General features: G+C 35.6%; 1 protein-coding gene across 1 annotated transcript in view; it reads right to left on the bottom strand.

Moving 5' to 3' along the window:
- DNAI4 (dynein axonemal intermediate chain 4) overlaps window positions 1–19,760 on the bottom strand; it is a gene marked incomplete at its 5' end in the record, with an annotated part of 123,748 nt that overhangs the window by 34,744 nt on the left and 69,244 nt on the right. Inside the window, 1 exon segment of the mRNA XM_082863468.1 lies at window positions 10,551–10,745. Within this exon segment, the coding sequence (XP_082719594.1) occupies window positions 10,551–10,745 (195 nt within the window).

Here is a 19,760-nt window from a genome sequence, read left to right as displayed (position 1 = left end):
ATTTTCATTTTTATTTTTGGCTTAGTAGTATTCCATTGTATATATACACCATATTTTCTTTAGCCGTTTATCTGTTGATGGACACTTAGGTTGGTTCCATATCTTGGCAATTGTAAATAATGCTGCTATGAACATTGGGGTACATGTACCTTTTAGAATTAGTGTTTTTGGGTTTTTTGGCTATATATCCAGGAATGAAATTTCTGGGTCATACAGTATCAATATGGTATAACTTTTTAATTGTAATGAAGTCTGGCTTATCAATTATTTCTTTCAATAGATCATGCCTTTGATGTTAAATCTAAAAAGTCATCATCATACCCAATATCCTCTAGATTTTCTCCTGTGTTGTCTTCTATGAGTTTTATAGTTCTGCATCCTACATTGAGGTTTGTGATCCATTTTGAGTTAATTTTTCTGAAAAGTGTAAGGTCTGTATCTACATTCTTTATTTTTCCCATAAATATTCAGTTGTTCCAGTACCATTTGTTGGAAAGACTATCTTTTCTTTCCATTGTATTGCCTTTCCTCTCTGGTCAAAGATCAGTTGGCTATACTTATGTGTATCTATTCTGGGCTTTCTGTTCTGTTTCATTGATCTGTGTGCCTATTCTTTCACCAATACCACACTGTCTTAACTACTGTACCTTTATGGTAATTCTTGAAGTCAGGTAATTCCAGTCCTCCAACTTTGTTCTTCTCCTTCAATATTGTGTTGGCTATTGTGGGTACAATAGCTTTTTAAAATTCCTTGTCTTGAGTTAGTGTCTCCCTAAAATTAGGGCACCTGCTGGCCACTGGTGGGGAACCCTGACACCCAAGGAGATGGGAAGAACCCCCAAGTGAACCGGATCTTCGTTCACTAGCTGGGGGTTCGGCTGGCTCTGCAGCGGGAGCTCTGAGTCTGAACCACTGGACTAACAGAGAACTTCAGACCCCAGGGAATATTCATTGGAGTGAGGTCTCACAGAGGTCCTCATCTCAGCACCAAGACCCAATTCTACCCAACAGCCTACAAACTTCAGAGTTGGAAGCCTCAGGCCAAACAACCAGTAAGACAGGAACACAATCCTACTCATTAAAAAAAAAAAAAAAGAGATGGCAGAAAATTATGTCACAGATGAAGCAGCAAGGTAAAAACCTACAAGACCAAAAACTTGAAGAGGAAATAGGCACTCTACCTGAAAAAGAATTCAGAGTAATGATAGTAAAAATGATCCAGAATCTCGGGAAAAAAATGGAGGCACAGATTGAGAAAATACAAGAAATGTTTAACAAAGATCTAGAAGAACTAAAGAACAAACAAACAGAGATGAACAACACAGTAACTGAAATGAAAAATACACTAGAGGGAATCAATAACAGAATAACTGAGGCAGAAGAACGAATAAGTGAGCTGGAAGACAAAATGGTGGAAATAACTGCGGAGGAGCAGAATAACGAAAAGAGAATGAAAAGAATTGAAGACAATCTCAGAGACCACTGGGACAACACTAAACACACCAACATTCGAACTATGTGGGTCCCAGAAGAAGAAGAGAAAAAGAAAGGGACTGAGAAAATATTTGAAGACATTATAGTGGAAAACTTCCCTAACATGGGAAAGGAAACAGTCACCCAAGTCCAGGAGTACAGAGAGTCCCATACAGGATAAACCCTAGGAGAAACACACCAAGACACATATTAATCAAACTAACAAAAATTAAACACACACAAAAAATATTAAAAGCAGCAAGGGAAAAACAAAAAATAACATACAAAGGAATCCCAATAAGATTATCAGCTGATTTTTCGGCAGAAACTCTGAAGGTCAGAAGGGAGTGGCAGGATATACTTAAAGTGATAAAAGAGAAAAACCTACAACCAAGATTACTCTATCCAGCAAGGATCTCATTCAGATACGACAGAGAAATTAAGATTTTCAGACAATTGAAAGCTAAGAGAATTCAGCACCACCAAAACAGTTTTACAACAAATGCTAAAGACTCTTCTCTAGGCGGGAAACACAAGAAAAGAAAAAGACGCACAAAAACAAACCCAAAACAATTAAGAAAACTGTAAAAGGAACACACATATCAATAATAACCTTGAATGTAAATGGATTAAATGCCCAAACAAAAGACACAGACTGGCTGAATGCATATAAAAACAAGACCCATCTATATGCTGTCTACAAGAGACCCACTTGAGACCTATGGACACATACACACTGAAAGTGAAGGGATGGAAAAAGATATTCCATGCAAATGGAAATCAAAAGAAAGCTGGAGTACCAATATTCGTATCAGATAAAATAGACTTTAAAATAATGAATGTTACAAGAGATAAGGAGGGACACTACATAATGATCAAAGGATCAATCCAAGAAGAAGATATAACAATTATAAAAGTTTATGCACCCAACATAGGAGCACTTCAATACACAAGGCAAATGCTAACAGCCATGAAAGGAGAAATCAACAGTAACACAATAATAGTAAGGGACTTTAACACCCCACTTACACCAATGGACAGATCATCCAAAATGAAAATAAATAAGGAAACACAGCTTTAAATGATACATTAAACAAGATGGACTTAATTGATATTTATAGGACATTCCATCCAAAAACAGCAGAATACACTTTCTTCTCAAGGGTTCATGGAATATTCTCCAGGATAGATCACACCTTGGGTCACAAATCAAGCCTTGGTAAATTTAAGAAAATTGAAATCATATCAAGCATCTTTTCTGACCACAAACTATGAGATTGGAAATAAATTACAGGAAAAAACTGTAAAAAACACAAATACATGGAGGCTAAAGAATACGTTACTAAATAACCAAGAGATTGCTGAAGACCTCAAAAATGAAATTAAAAAATACATAGAAACACATGATAACGATATGAAATGACCCAAAAGCTATGGGATGCAGCAAAAATGGTTCTAAGGGGAAAGTTTATAGCAATACAATCCTACCTCAAGAAACAAGAAAAACCACAAATAAACAATCTAACCTTACACCTAAAGCAACTAGAGAAAGAACAAACAAATCCTAAAGTTAGTAGAAGGAAAGAGATCATAAAGATCAGAGCAGAAATAAATGAAATAGAAATGAAGAAAACAATAGCAAAGATCAATAAAACTAAAAGCTGGTTCTTTGAGAAGATAAACAAAATTAATAAACCCTTAGCCAGACTACTCAAGAAAAAAAGGGAGAGGACACAAATCAATAAAATTAGAAATGAAAAAGTAGAAATCACAAGTGACACTGCAGGCATACAAAGGATTATAAGAGACTATGACAGACAACTATATGCCAATAAAATGGACAACCATGCAGAAATGAACAAATTCTTGGAAAGGTACAATTTTCCAAGACTGAACCAGGAAGAATTAGAAAATATAAACAGATTGATCACACATAATGAAATTGAAACCGTAATTACAAATCTTTGACAAAAAAAAAGTCCAGGACCAGATGGCTTTACAGAAGAATTCTATCAAACATCAAGAGAAGAGCTAACAGCAATCCTTCTCAAACTCTTCCAAAAAAAAGCAGAGGGAGAAACACTCCCAAATTCATTCTACAAAGCCACCATCACCCTGACACCAAAACCAGAAAAATATATCACAAAATAAAGAAAATTATAGACCAATATCACTAATGAACGTAGATGCAAAAATCCTCAACAAAATACTAGCAAACAGAATCCAACAGCACATTAAAAGGATCATACACCATGATCAAGTGGGATTTATCCCAGGGATGCAAGGATTCTTCAGTATACGCAAATCAATCAATGTGATACACTACATTAATAAATTAAGGAATAAAAACCATATGATCATCTCAATAGATGCAGAAAAAGCTTTTGACAAAATTCAACACCCATTTAGGATAAAAACTCTCCAGAAAATGGGCATGGAGGGGACCTACCTCACCATAATAAAGGCCATATATGACAAACCACAGCAAGCATCATACTCAATGGTGAAAAACTGAAAGCATTTCCACTAAGATAAGGAACAAGACAAGGATGCCCATTCCCGTCACTCTTATTCAACATAGTTTTGGAAGTCCTAGCCACAGCAATCAGAGAAGAACAAGAAATAAAAGGAATATGAATTGGAAAAGAAGATATAAAACTTTCTCTGTGTGCTGATAACATGATACCATACATAAAAAATCCTAAAGATGCCACCAGAAAACTACTAGAACTAATCAATGAATTTGGTTAAGTAGCAGGATACAAAATTAATGCACAGAAATCTCTGGCATTCCTATACACCAACAACAAAAATCAGAAAGAGAAATTAAGGAAACACTTCCATTTACCACTGCAACAAAAAGAATAAAATACCTAGGAATAAACCTGCATAAGGAGGCAAAAGACTTATACCCAGAAAACTATAAAACACTGATGAAAGAAATCAAAGATGACATAAACAGATGGAGGAACATACCATGTTCTTGGATTGGAAGAATCAACATTGTGAAAATGACTCTACTACCCAAAGCAATCTACAGATTCAATGCAATCCCTATTTAACTTCCAATGGCATTCTTCACAGAATTAGAACAAAAAATTTTACAATTCATATGAAAACACAAAAGACCCCGAATAGCCAAAGCAATCTTGAGAAAGAAAAGCAGAGCTGGAGGGATCAGGCACCTTGACTTCAAACTATACCACAAAGCTACAGTAATCAAGACAGTATGGTACTGGCACAAAAACAGAAATATATATCAATGGTACAGAATAGAATGCCCAGAGATAAACCAACGCACATATGGTCACCTAATTTACGACAATGGAGGCAAGAACATACAATGGAGAAAAGACAGCCTCTTCAATAAGTGGTGCTTGGAAAACTGGACAGCTACATGTAAAGGAATGAAACTAGAACACTACCTAATACCATACACAAAAATAAACTCCAAATGGATTAAAGACCTAAATGTAAGACCGGACACTATAAAACTCTTAGAGGAAAACATAGGAAAAACACTCTGACATAAATCACAGCAAGATCTTTTTTGACCTACCTTCTAGAGTAATGGAAATAAAAACAAATGGGACTTAATTAAACTTAAAAGCCTTTGCACAGCAAAGGAAACCATAAACTAGACAAAAAGACAACCCTCAAAATGGGAGAAAATATTTGCAAATTAAACAACAGACAAAGGATTAATCTCCAAAATATACAAACAGCTCATGGAGCTCAATATCAAAAAAACAAACAACCCAGTTAAAAAATGGACAGCAGACCTAAATATACATTTCACCAAGGAAGACATACACATGGCCAAAAGGCACATGAGAAGATGCTCAACATCACTAGTTATTAGAGAAATGCAAATCAAAAGTACAATGAGGGGACTTCCCTGCTGCTGCAGTGGTTGGGAGTCTGCCTGCCAATGCAGGGGATACGGGTTCAAGCCCTGTTCTGGGAAGACCCCACATGCCACAGAGTAACTAAGTCCATGCACCACAGCTACTGAGCCTGCACTGCAGAACCCACGAGCCACAACTGCTGGGCCTGCATGCCACAACTGCCGAGGACCGCGTGCCTAGAGCCCGTGCTCCACAACAAGAGAGGTCACCGCAATGAGAAGCCCATGCACTGCAACGAAGAGTAGCCCCCACTTGCCATGACCAGAGAGAGCCCGTGCACAACAACAAAGACCCAACGCAGCCAAAAATAAATAAATAAAAATTTAAAAAAACAACCAGAAAAAGCACTACAATGATGTATCACTTTATGCCAGTCAGAATGGCCATTATCAAAAAATCTAGAAACAATAAATGCTGGAAAGGGTGTGGTGAAAAGGGAACCCTCCTGCACTGTTGGTGGCAATGTAAATTGATAAAACCACTATGGAAAACAGTATGGAGGTTCCTTTAAAAACTAAAAATAGAACTATCATATGACCCAGCAATCCCACTACTGGGCATATACCCTGAGAAAACCATAATTCAAAAAGACATGTACCACAATGTTTATTGCAACACTATTTACAATAGCCAGGACATGGAACCAACCTAAATGTCCATCGACAGATAAATGGATAAGGAAGATGTAACACATATATACAATGGAATATTATTCAGCCATAAAAAGAAAGGAAATTGAGTTATTTGTAGTGAGGTGGATGGACCTAGAATCTGTCAGACAGAGTGAAGTAAGCCAGAAAGAGAAAAACAAATACCATATGCTAATGCATATATATGGCATCTAAAACAAAAAATGGTACTGATGAACCTAGCTGCAGGGCAGGAATAAAGACGTAGACATAGAGAATGAACTTGAGGACACGGGGTAGGAGGGGGAAGCTGGGGTGATGTGAGAGTAGCATCAACATATATACACTACCGAATGTAAAACAGTTAGCTAGTGGGAAGCAGCAGCATAGCACAGGGAGAACAGCTCAGTGCTTTGTGATGACCTAGAGGAGTGGCATAGGGAGGCTCAAGAGGGATGGGATGTGGGGACAGATGTATGCATATGTCTGATTCACTCTGTTGTATAACAGAAACTAACACAATATTGTGAAGCAATTATACTCCAATAAAGATCTATTAAAAAAAAAAGTCCTTGTCTGCTTTTGCACCATCTCAGTCATCTTTTCATCTGTTTCTATTAACTGATTTTTCTCAGTTATGGCTCACTTTTTCCTGCTTCTTTACGTGACTAGTAATTATTTTTATTGGAGGCTGTACATCATAAAATTTACAGCATGAATGACTGGATTGTGTTTTCTTCCAAACAATACAGTGTTGAAGTTTGTTTTATCAAGCAGTGAACTTATGTTCAGATTATCTTGCTTTTTAAATTAGCTTTTTCTAAAGTGTGTGCAGGTAGGGGTCTAGACTAGATAGAACAATTTAAGTATAAATGTATCTGATAATAAAGCTCTCAAATATATACAGTAAAATTAATAAGCCTAGAGAAAATAGAGACAAATCCATAATCATAATTAAAGATTCTAACAATACTCTCATTAGTTGATAGAACAAGTCAGCAAAAACTCAATAAAAATGAAAGATTTGTAAAACACTATCAATCAATTTGACATAATTAACATCTAAAGAATACTGCACTAAATAATAGAATACCCCATCTTCTTGAATGTGGAACATTCATCATATGCTGGGCCATAAAACAATTCTTAATAAATTTCAAAGGGTAGAAATCATATAGAATATGTTCTCTGACCACCATGCCGATGTTAAATTAGAATTCAGTAAGAAAAGATGAATAAAAAATTACTAAAAACTTGGAAACTAAACAGTATACTTTTAACTAACCTAAACATCAAAGAAAAACCCACAAGGAAAATTAAAAATTATTTGGAACTGAATAATAATAAAAACACAAGATATCAATATTTGTAAGAGGCAGGAAAATTTATAGTATTAAATGCCTACCTTAGACACAAAAAAAAGATGTAAAATCAATGATCCAAACTTCCATCTTAAGAAGCTACAAAAAGAAGAGTAGATTAAATTCAACGAAGAAAAACATAAAAGTAAAAATGAAAATAACTGAAGTTTTTTTTAAAAAAGACCAAAACATTGAGAAAATCATTGAAACAAGAAGATATTTTTGAAAGGATTACTATAATTGAAATAGCCCCAACCAGACTAATAAAAAAGAGAGAAAAGTCAAAAATGACCAATATCAAGAATGAAATAGGAGATACCACTGTAAATCCTACAGATATCAAAAGAATTTAAAGAGAGGATATTATAAACAACTTTATGCATATAATTTCAACAACATAGAAAAAACGGGTAAATTCCTCACAAATTACCAAAACTGATACAGGTAGGAATAGAATAACCCTATATTTGTCAAAGAAATTAAATTTGCAATTTTAAAACTTTCTGTAAAGAAAACTCCATCCCAGATGGTTTCACTGGTAAATTTTATGAAACATTTAAAGAAGAAATAATACACAAAAATTTTTGAAAACAGAGAATGAGGGAAGACTTTCAAAACTCATACTATAAGTCCATCATGACACTAAAGAACTTCAAAGGAACAGAAAATTACAGAAAAATATGTTGCATGAGACTAGTCACGAAAATTCTCAATAGAGTATTAGAAAATTGAATTCAACAGTATATAAAAAGGATAATATATCATAACCAAGTGAAGTTTAACCAGAGGAATTCAGTTTGTTTTAACATTTTAAAATCAAGCACTGTAACTGGCCAAATTGACAGATTAAAGGAAAAAATTACATAATTGTTTTAATAATTTAGAAAATGTTTTGAACAAAATTCAACACCCATTTATGTTTAAAATGTCTAGCAAACTGGAATGAGAAGGAAATTTCCTCAAAACAGAAAAAGGCATCTATAAAAAACTATACTTAACATCTCATTTAACAATGAAATACTGAATTCCTTTATCCTAAGTTCAGAAACAAGACAAAGACATTTGCAACCTTGGGGCAGGCAAAGATTTCTTAGAGAAGACATGGAAAGTATTTACTACAAAAGGAAAAACTGATAGATAAGACTTCATCAAAATTAAAAATGTCTGCTCAAGAACAGACAAATATATAAGTTATAGGCTTAAAGAAAATAGTTGTATCTTTCAAAGAGCTTGTATCCAGAATATATTTTTAAAAAAAGCTCCTACTACTTGATTTTTTTTTAAAAAGACAACTCAATTTCAAAATGCGCAAAGAACTTGACCAAATATTACACAGAAGAAGATATACAAATGACAAAAAAAGTTATTAAAAAGATTGCCAACGGCAGGCATTATCAAGAATGCGGGGCTTCCCTGGTGGCAGTGGTTAAGAATCCACCTGCCAATGTAGGGGACACGGGTTCAAGCCCTGGTCCGGGAAGGTCCCACATGCCGCCGAGCAACTAAGCCCATTCACCACAACTACTGAGCCTGCACTCTATAGCCCGTGAGCCACAACTACTGAGCCCGTGTACTACAACTACTGAAGCCCACGTGCCTAGAGCTCATGCTCTGCAACAAGAGAAGCCACCGCAATGAGAAGACCGCGCACTGCAATGAAGATTAGCCCCCGTTCAGCAATGAAGACCTACCACAGCCAAAAAAAAAAAAAAAAAAAAGGAAGGTGGAGCAACTCCTGTATATTTCTTGTGGGATTGTAAAATGGTACAAATAATCTGGAAAGGTATTTTGCAGTTATACATACATCTATCCAAAGACCCAATAATTCCATTTCTAGGTATTTATCTAAGAGAAATTAAAACATATCCACAAAAAGAAACACAAAAATGGTCATAGCAGCTTTATTCATAACAGCTCAAAGATGTACGGGTGTCCATCAGCAGGTGAATGAATATACAAATTATTATGGTATATTCATAAAAAGGAGTAGTACTCAGAAAAAAAAAGAACTACTTATATACATATCAATGTAGATGAATCTCAAAAACATTATGTTAAGTAAAAGAAGCCAGACACAAAAGAATACTTACTATATGAACCCACTTATATGATATACCAAAACAATTTCTCTATAGTGATAGAAATCAGCTTTGCCTGTCTATAAGGGTGTACATTTTAACTGGAAAACAGCAGAAGGGAACTTTTGGGGTTGGTAAATATATTTTCTGTCTTGATTACAGTATTAGTTATATAGGCTTATACATTCTTAAATATATCAAATTATGCAGTTAAAATATATATATTTCATTATATGTAAATCTTACCTCATTAAAAAATTTCCTACTATATTTCTATTTCTTAGATATATTTAAAGAAGTGATCTACCACCAGTTTTGTTTTTAAAACATCAAAATTTACAGTACTCAGTAAAATTTTAATCTTATAACTCTAATTATGGGACAAAAACTTTATATATATGATAAAAATTTTAAAACATCAACCTAATGTGAGATAAGAAACATAGTTTTTCAATATTCTTAGATGTAAGTAAGCAAAAAGGTTTATATCCATTTGTCACACATGCAATTTTGTAACCTAATTTTTTGATGTAGAAGATCACTTTTGACTTGAAGGATCAAGAAAGATTTCTTAAAGGAGTTGGCCCTAAGCCATACTTAAAAGCTAGGAATTGAAATTGAAAAGTTGAATTAGATAATCTCTCAAATCCTACAAAATATTTTGTGAATCTATGAGATGGGATTTGTAGCAATAAGAGTATGTAATAAAATTAGGGAGAGGTAATAAAAGCTAGAACCTGGAAAGTATAAATGGCAATGGAAAGGGGGGTCTGATTATAAGAGAATAATTCAATGAGGGGACAACGGAGAGGAAAGGGCCAAAGGTAAAGGTCTACACCTTTTTCTTTCAGGTTTCTGGTCTGGACTCTCTTGCTACTCATATGTTAAGTGCTGTAAACTATATAAAAATGTCTTCTGATCAGTGATAACTCAGTCTACATATTGCATTTAGAAATAATAACATCATTTGATTTTTTAAATTATTTGAGCTTAATTAAAAGTGATTATTTTTAAATACCTTTTTTAAAGTACAAAATCGTTATTTCAAAACAACACCATGTTTTTTTACAAAAGATTTTTAGTATATAATGTATTAAATACCTTTTAAAACAGGAAGCTGACGATAAGCTGCAAGTTTTGGCTGAAACATATTTTCCATTATAACTCGTTCCATAAAAAATAAGTCCTGTTGGAACTTATCAGATTTCAATACTGCCTCTGAGTTGTCGTCTTCTTCATCATGGACTTTAGCCAGAATTACATTTTCAATATCCATTAGAGAACTACCTTCACTAACTGTAAAATACAAATATGATGCAATGCTAAAATAATTCAAATAATATTAGCTGGTTTGTACATTCTAAAGATTTAAGAAATGACATTTTGCCACCACTATTTGTTTTCCTCCAGTATTTAACAACTTCAATAGACATTTATTGAACATCTTTTACAAACCAAGCACATACAAGATATACATAAATTATCTCATTTTGGAATTCTTAACCACTCAAAAAATGTGTGTTTTCCAGAAAATAAGCAATGATAACTCATAAGGTAATTTGTATCTCTATATATTTTTATCAAACTGAAATAAAGTTATTACCAGTCTTCAGATAAAGGTTTGATTTGATTATTGCTTTATAGGAACAATAAATTAATTTTTATTGATTTTATTTTTATTGATGCTATAACAAATTACCAAAAACTTAGCGGACTAAACCCATACAAATGTATTATCTTAAAGTTCTGTAGGTTAGAGGTCTGACTCAGGTCTCACTGGGCTAAAACAAAAAAGTTAATAGGGTTATGTTCCTTTCTGAAGGCTCTAGAGAAGAATTCATTTCCTTGCCTTTTCCCACTTCTAGAGGCCACCAGCAACCCTTCTTCTATCTTCAAAACACAGCAATATTGCATCTCTCTGATAGTCTTCTGTCATTACATTTCTCCCTGACCAGAACTGGAAAAAGTGCTCCAATTTTAAGTACCCGTGTGATTAGTTTCCGTCCACTCCAGTAACCCAGGATAACCTCCTTCTCTGAAGATCCTTAACATAAGCACATCTGGAAAGTCTCTTTTGTCATGTAAGGTAATTTATTCCAGAGATTGGAATGTGTATATATTTGGAGAATGATTATTCTGCCTACCACATTACTTAGTAAAAAAACAGAATGAAGGGGAATCCTGCATCCATGAAGATGAAGTAGACACTTTTTCTTATTCCTTTTCTAAATACAACTAAAACCCTTGGACATCATATATAAAACAAACATAGGAAGCCTTTGAAAACCTTTGACAGAAGGAGGCAAAGCAACAAGAGAGCTCAGGACACAAGGAATGACACAGTGGTGAGTTCCCTGGATTCCTTATTGCTGCACATACTCCAGACAAACCTCCTCTCTCTAGCCAAAAGACCAGGAAAAGAAAAACCTTGCAAGAGAAAAAAAAAAAAAAAAACTTTTAGAATATAACCATTCCACTCCAGACAAAAACACAGAGAAAAAATTGTAGCCCCACCCATTCCACAAATTCCACTAGCCAAGTGGGGAGCCTAGACTTCCATCCTTGCCAGGCTCTAACAAGGCATCCCAATCTCCTAGCCTTCCAGTGGGTGTGGTGTCAGAAAAGGATCAGTAAGGAGCCAGGACTTTCAATCCTAACAAAAATAATAACTGTGCTGCCCTTTCTGCAGTGTCAGCGGAGACCAGTTGGGGAACATGGAATTCCACACCTATCTGGCAGTAACAAGATGTCCCTTCTCCTCAATAGAATAGTCAGAGTTGGACTGGTAGAGTCAGAACTTACAGAACTGCCCCAAAGTAGTAAAGCCAAGTCCCAATCCATGGTGTCAGGGAGTGGTAATGAGGTGCTCCTATCTCCCCCAGTCATATAGGTAACAATGGAAATCAGAGCTCCCCACCTGCCCCTGCAAAACAATAATGAGGAGATGATCCCCTCCCTCACTGTAATTGAAGGTCAAGTGGAGAACATGGATTTCTACAAAACCCCACTTCTACTCCCACCTGGCAGTAATGGAGCAGTAAATTCCCCTGTCAAAATGGTGTCAAACAAAGCCTGCTAAAAAGGAAGGTTTAGAGAAGATCCAGTTCTCATGACATAATGCCCAAAATTACTAAATTTCAACTGAAAGTCACTCATCATACAAAGACCCAAGAAAATCTCAACCTAAATGAAACAAAGAAAAAACAAATAAAATCAATAGATGCCAACACTGAGATGACAGAGATATGTGAATTACCTGACAGTTTAAGGCAACAATCAAAAAAATGTTTCAAGCATTTATGAACACATTTGAAACAAATAGAATAATAGAAAGTATTACCAAAGAAATTAAAAATCTTAGTAAATCAATTCAAGAACCAAACGGAAATTTCAGAACTGAAAAATGAAATAATCAAAATTTTAAAATTCAATGGATGGGCTCAACAGCAAAATGAAGGGGACAGAGGAAAGAATTACTGAATTTGAAGAGAGAACAATAGAAATTACCTAATCTGAAAAACAGAAAGAAAATAATCTGAAAAAAAAAACCCAAAAAAGAACAGAGGCTCAAAGGCCTGTGGGACTATAACAAGTTATCTAACATTCATGTCATTGGGAAGGGCAGAAAGAGGATGAGACTGAAAAATGTACTTGAAGAAATAATAGCTGAAAATTTCCAAAATTTAGCAAAGAATAATATACAGAATCAAGAAACTCAGTGAATTCCAAAGAAGATAAACCTAAAGAAATCCACACCAAGACATCATACTCAAATTTCTCAAAACTGAAAACAAAGTAAACAAAAATACAGAAAGCATTAAAGAAGAAATGATGTCTTATATAGAGAGAGAAATAATTTGAATAACAGCAGATTTGTCATCAGAAACCATGGAGGCCAGAAGGAGGTGGCACACATATTCTAAGTGATGAGAGAAAATAACTTTCAACCAAGAATTCTATATCCACTAAAAATATTTTATAGGAATAAAGGTGAAATTAAGATATTCTCAGATGAAGAAATACTAAGAGAATTTGTTGCCAGCAGATCTTCCTTAAGAATGGCTAAAGGAGAATGGCTAAACAAGAAGGAAATTATTTTTAAAAAGAATTTTGGAATATCAGAGAGAAAAACAGAATGTGGAGAGTAAAAATATAGGTAAATACAATTTCCTTCCCTTCAGTTTTCTTAATTATGTTTGATGGTTGATATAAAAATTATAACTAGCTGATACAATTCTAATGTTCAAATACTCCATTTAAATACTTAAAGGAAATATTTAGGGCAAACATATAAACAGGGGAGAGTGAAAAGATATAAAGGGGGGGGAAGATTTCTACTCTTAAACTGGTAAAATGTCAAAACAAGTGGACTGCAATATGTAGAGCATCCACTAAGAAAAGCTCCACAAAGAGATAAGCTCAGAAATACCATATATATATTAGAATGGAATTGTGAAAAAAAAAATGAGTTACCAACAGGAAGACTGAAAGTGGGGGAATGGAAAAAAGTATTCCATTCAAATGGAAATAAAAAGAAATCTGGACTAACTATACTTATATCAGACAAAATAGACTTTAAAACAAAGACTATTACAAGATACAGAGAAGGGCATAATATAATGATAAAGGGATCATCCCAACAAAAAGGAAAACACTTGTAAATATATATATACACTCAACATAAGAACATTTAACTACATAAAGCAAATACACATAAAGGGAAAGATTTTATAATAATTTAACAAGAATTATTATAATCGTAGGATAATATAACAATAATACATAATTGTATAATAATAGAAAGGGATTTTAACACCCCACTTACATCAATGGACAGATGATCCAGACAGAAAATCAAAAGGAAACATTTGGCTTATACAACACATCAGACCAGATTGTTTAATAGGTATACAAAACATTCATCAAAAAAACAGCAGGATACACATTCTTTTCAAGTTCACATTGAATATTCTCCAGGGTAGATCACATGTTAGTCCATGTACAGGTTTCAGTAAATTTAAGAAGACTGAAATCATATTAAGCATCTTTTCTGGCCACAAAGGTATGAGACAAGAAGTCAACTACAAGAAAAACCTGGAAACACAAACATGTGGAGTCTAAACAACATGCTAGAAAACAACAAATGAGTTACTGAAGAAATCAGAGAGAAAATCAAAAAATACCTTGAGATAAATGAAAGTGGAAATACAACATTGCAAAATCTATGGGATGCAACAAAAGCAGTTCCCTGAGGAAAGTTTATAGTGATACAAGTCTATCTCAGGAAACAAGAAAAATCTCAAACAATTTAAAATTACACCTACAGGAACTAGAGAAAGAAGAACCAACACCCCCACACAGTTACTAAAAGGAAGGAAATAATAAAGATCAGAGCAGAAATAAATGAAATAGGCACTAAAAAACAATAGAAAAAAATCAATGAAACTAAGAGCTGGCTCTTTGAAAAAATAAACAAAATTGATAAACCTTTAGCCAGACTTTTCAAGAAGGAAAGAGGGCTCAAATAAATAGAATCAGAAATGAAAGAGGAAAAGTTACAACCAACACTACAGAAATATAAAGTATTATAAGAGATTATTATGAACAATTACATGCAAACAAATTGACAGCCAATTTGTTGTTTAGAAGAAATGGATAAAGTCCTATAAATACACAACCTACAAAGACTTATCATAATAAAATAGAAAACCTGAACTAACAGATGACTAGTAAGGAGATTCACTAATTAAAAACCTCCCAACAAACAAAAGTCCAAGACCAGACAGCTTCACTGGTGAATTCTATCAAATATTTAAAGAAGGATTATTACCTATTCCTCTCAAATTATTCCAAAAGATTGAAGAGGGAACACATCCAAATACATTCTATAAGGCCAACATACATACCAAAATCAAAGACAGTAAAAACAAAAAGAAAACAACAGGTCAACATCCCAGATAAACATAGATGCAAAAATCCTCAACAAAATATTAACAAACAAAATTCAACAATACATTAAAAGGATCATACACCATAATCAAGTGGGATTTATCCCAGGCATGCAAAGATGGCTCAATATCTACAACTCAATCAACATGATACACCACATTAACAAAACAATGGATAAAAATCATATGATCATTATAATAAATGCAGAAAAAAGTTTTGATAAAAGTTAACATCAGTTTATGATAAAAACTGTCAACAAAGTGGTAATAGAGGGAACATACTTCAACATAATACAAGCCATATATGACAAACCCACAGCTAATATCATACTCAAAGTGAAAAGCTGAAAGCATTGCCTTTAAGATCAGGAAAAAGACAAAGATGTCCACTCTTACCACTATTATTTAACATAGTATTAGAGAGACCTTCAAGATGGCAGAGGAGTAAGACGTGGAGATTCCCTTCCTCCCCACAAAAACATCAGAAATACATCTACATGTGGGACAACTCCTGCAGAACACCTACTGAGTGCTGGCAGAAGACCTCAGACCTCCCAAAAGGCAAGAAACTCCCCACATACCCGGGGAGGGCAAAAGAAAAAAGAATAAACAGAGACAAAAGGATAGGGATGGGACCTGCACATCTGGGAGGGAGCTGTGAAGGAGGAAAAGTTTCCACACACTACGAAGCCCCTTCACTGGTGGAGACGGGGTGGCGTGGGGAAGCTTCAGAGCCGCGGAGGAGAGCGCAGCAACAGGGGTGCGGAGGGCAAAGCGGAGAGATTCCCGCACAGAGGATCAGTGCCGACCAGCACTCACCAGCCGGAAAGGCTTGTCTGCTCACCCGCCTGGGCGGGCAGGGCTGGGAGCTGAGGCTCGGGCTTCGGAGGTCAGATCCCAGGGAGAGGAATGGGGTTGGCGGCATGAACACAGCCTGAAGGGGGCTAGTGCACCATGGCTAGCCGGGAGGGAGTCTGGGGAAAATTCTGGAACTGCCTAAGAGGCAAGAGACCACTGTTTCAGGGTGTATGAGGAGAGGTGATTCAGAGCACCGCCTAAACGAGCCCCAGAGACAGGCGCGAGCTGTGGCTATCAGCACGGACACCAGAGATGGGGATAAAATGCTAAGGCTGCTTCTGCAGCCACCAAGAAGCCTGTGTGCAAGCACAGGTCACTATCCACACCTCCCCTGCTGGGAGCCTGTGCACCCCGCCACTGCCAGGGGCCCATGATCCAGGGACAACATTCCTGGGAGAACACACAGTACACCTCAGGCTGTTGCAACGTCATGCCAGCCTCTGCCACCGCAGGCTCACCCCGCATTCCATACCTGTCTCTCCCCTCAGCCTGAGTGAGCCAGAGCCCCCTAATCAGCTGCTACTTTAACCCCATCCTGTCTGAGAGAAGAAAAGACGCCATCAGGAGAACTACATGCAGAGGCAGGGACAATTCCAAAGCTGAACCGCAGGAGCTGTGCGAACAAAGAAGAGAAAGGGAAATCTCTCCCAGCAGCTTCAGGAGCAATGGATTAAATCTCCAGAATCAACTTGATGGACCCTGCATCTCTGGAATACCTGAAGAGACAATGAATTATCCCAAAATTGAGGCAGTGGACTTTGGGAGTAACTGTAGACTTGGGGTTTGCTTTCTGCATCAATTTGTTTCTGATTTTATGTTTAGCTTAGTTTAGTATTTAGAGCTTATTATCATTGGTAGATTTGTTTATTGATTTGGTTGCTCTCTTCTTTTTTGTTTTCTTATACATAGATATATAGATTTTTTTCCTCCTTTTTCTCTTTTTGTGAGTGTGTATGTGTAGGCTTCTTTGTGTAATTTTGTCTGTATAGCTTTCCTTTTACCATTTGCCCTAGGGTTCTGTCTGTCTCTTTTTTTTGTTCGTTTGTTTGTTTGTTTAGTATAGTTTTTAGTGCTTGTTATCATTGGTGGATTTGTTTTTTGCTTTGGTTGCTCTCCTCTTTCCTTTTTTCTTCTTTTTTGTATTACTTTCTAAATTTTTTTATTTTTAATAATTAAAAAAATTATTTTAATAACTTTATTTTATTTTTTTTCTTTCTTTTTTTCTCCCTTTTCTTCTGAGTCATGTGGCTGACAGGGTCTTGGTGCTCCGTTCAGGTGTCAGGCCTGTACCTCTGAGGTGGGAGAGCCAAGTTCAGGACACTGGTCCACAGGAGACCTCCCAGCTCCACATAATATCAAACAGCGAAAGCTCTCCCAGAGATCTCCAACTCAGCTCTAAGATCCAGATCCACTCAACAACAAGCAAGCTACAGTGCTGAACACCCTATGCCAAGCAACTAGCAAGACAAGAACACAACCCCACCCATTAGCAGAGAGGCAGCCTAAAATCAAAATAAGGTCACAGACACCCCAAAACACACCAGCAGTCATGATCCTGCCCACCAGAAAGACAAGATCCAGCCTCATCCACCATAACACAGGCACCAGTCCCCTCCACCAGGAAGCCTACACAACCCACTGAACCAACCATACCCACTGGGGGCAGACACCAAAAACAATGGGAAATACGAACTTGCAGCCTGCAAAAAGGAGACCCCAAACACAGTAAGTTAAGCAAAATGAGAAGACAGAGAAATAACAGCAGATGAAGGAGCAAGATAAAAACCCATCAGACCAAACAAATGAAGAAGAAATCGGCAGTCTACCTCAAAACGAATTCAGAATAATGATAGTAAAGATGATCCAAAATCTGGGAAATAGAATGGAGAAAATACAAGAAATGTTTAACAAGGGCCTAGAAGAACTATAGAGCAAACAACGATGAACAACACAATAAATGAAATTAAAATTTCTCTAGAAGGAATCAATAGCAGAATAACTGAGGCAGAAGAACAGATAAGTGACCCAGAAGATAAAATAGTGGAAATCACTACTGCAGAGCAGAATAAAGAAAAAAGAATGAAAAGAATTGAGAACAGTCTCAGAGACCTCTGGGACAACACTAAATGCACCAACATTCAAACTATAGGGGTCCCAGAAGAAAAAGAGAAAAATAAAGGATCTGAGAAAATATTTGAAGAGATTATAGTTGAAACCTCTAATATGGGAAAGGAAATAGTCAATCAAGTCCAGGAAGCACAGAGAGTCCCATACAGGATAAATCCAAGGACAAACACGCCAAGACACAAATTAATCAAGCTATCAAAAATTAAATACAAAGAAAAAATATTAAAGGCAGCAAGGGAAAAACAACAAATAACATACAAGGGAATCCCCATAAAGTTAACAGCTGAACTTTCAGCAGAAACTCTGCAAGCCAGAAGGGAATGGCAGGACATATTTAAAGTGATGAAACAGAAAAAACCTACACCCAAGATTACTCTACTCAACAAGGATCTCATTAACATGTGATGCAGAAATTAAAACCTTTACAGACAAGCAAATGCTAAGAGAATTCAGCACCACCAAACCACCTTTAAAACAGATGCTAAAGGAACTTCTCTAGGCAGGAAACACAAGACAAGGAAAAAATTTACAATAACAAACCCAAAATAATTAAGAAAATGGTAATAGGAACATACAGATTGATAACTACCTTAAATGTAAACAGACTAAATGCTCCAACCAAAAAATATAGGCTGGCCGAATGGATACAAAAACAAGACCCATATGTATGTTGTCTACAAGAGACCCACTTCAGACCTAGGGACACATACAGACTGAAAGTAAGGGGATAGAAAAAGATATTCCATGCAAATGGAAATCAAAAGAAAGCTGGAGTAGCAATTCTCATATCAGACAAAATAGACTTCAAAATAAAGACTATTACAAGAGACAAAGAAAGACATTACATAATGATCAAGGGATCAATCGAAGAAGAAGATAAAACAATTATAAATATTTATGCACAAAACATAGGAGCACCTCAATACATAATGCAAATGCTAACAGCCATAAAAGGGGAATCGACAGTGACACAATCATAGCAGGGGACTTTAACACCCCACTTTCACCAATGGACAGATCAGCCAAAATGAAAATAAATTAGGAAACACAAGCTTTAAATGATACATTAAACAAGATGGACTTAATTGATATTTATACGACAATCTATCCAAAGAAAACAGAATACACTTTCTTCTCAAGGGCTCATGGAACATTCTCCAGGATAGATCATGTCTTGGGACACAAAGCAAGCCTTGGTAAATCTAAGAAAATTTAAATTGTATCAAGCATCTTTTCTGACTGCAGCCCTATGAGACTAGATATCAATTACAGGAGAAAATCTGTAAAAAATACAAAAACATGGAGGCTAAACAATACACTACTAAATAACCAAGAGATCACTTAAAAAATTAAAGAGGAAATCAAAAAATACCTTGAA

Source organism: Leucopleurus acutus (assembly GCF_964270905.1).
Source record: "Leucopleurus acutus genome assembly, chromosome: 2".
In the NCBI taxonomy this organism is placed as follows: domain Eukaryota; kingdom Metazoa; phylum Chordata; class Mammalia; order Artiodactyla; family Delphinidae; genus Leucopleurus; species Leucopleurus acutus.
Note: the sequence above shows the minus strand (reverse complement) of the source record. Positions and strands in the feature narration are given on the sequence as shown.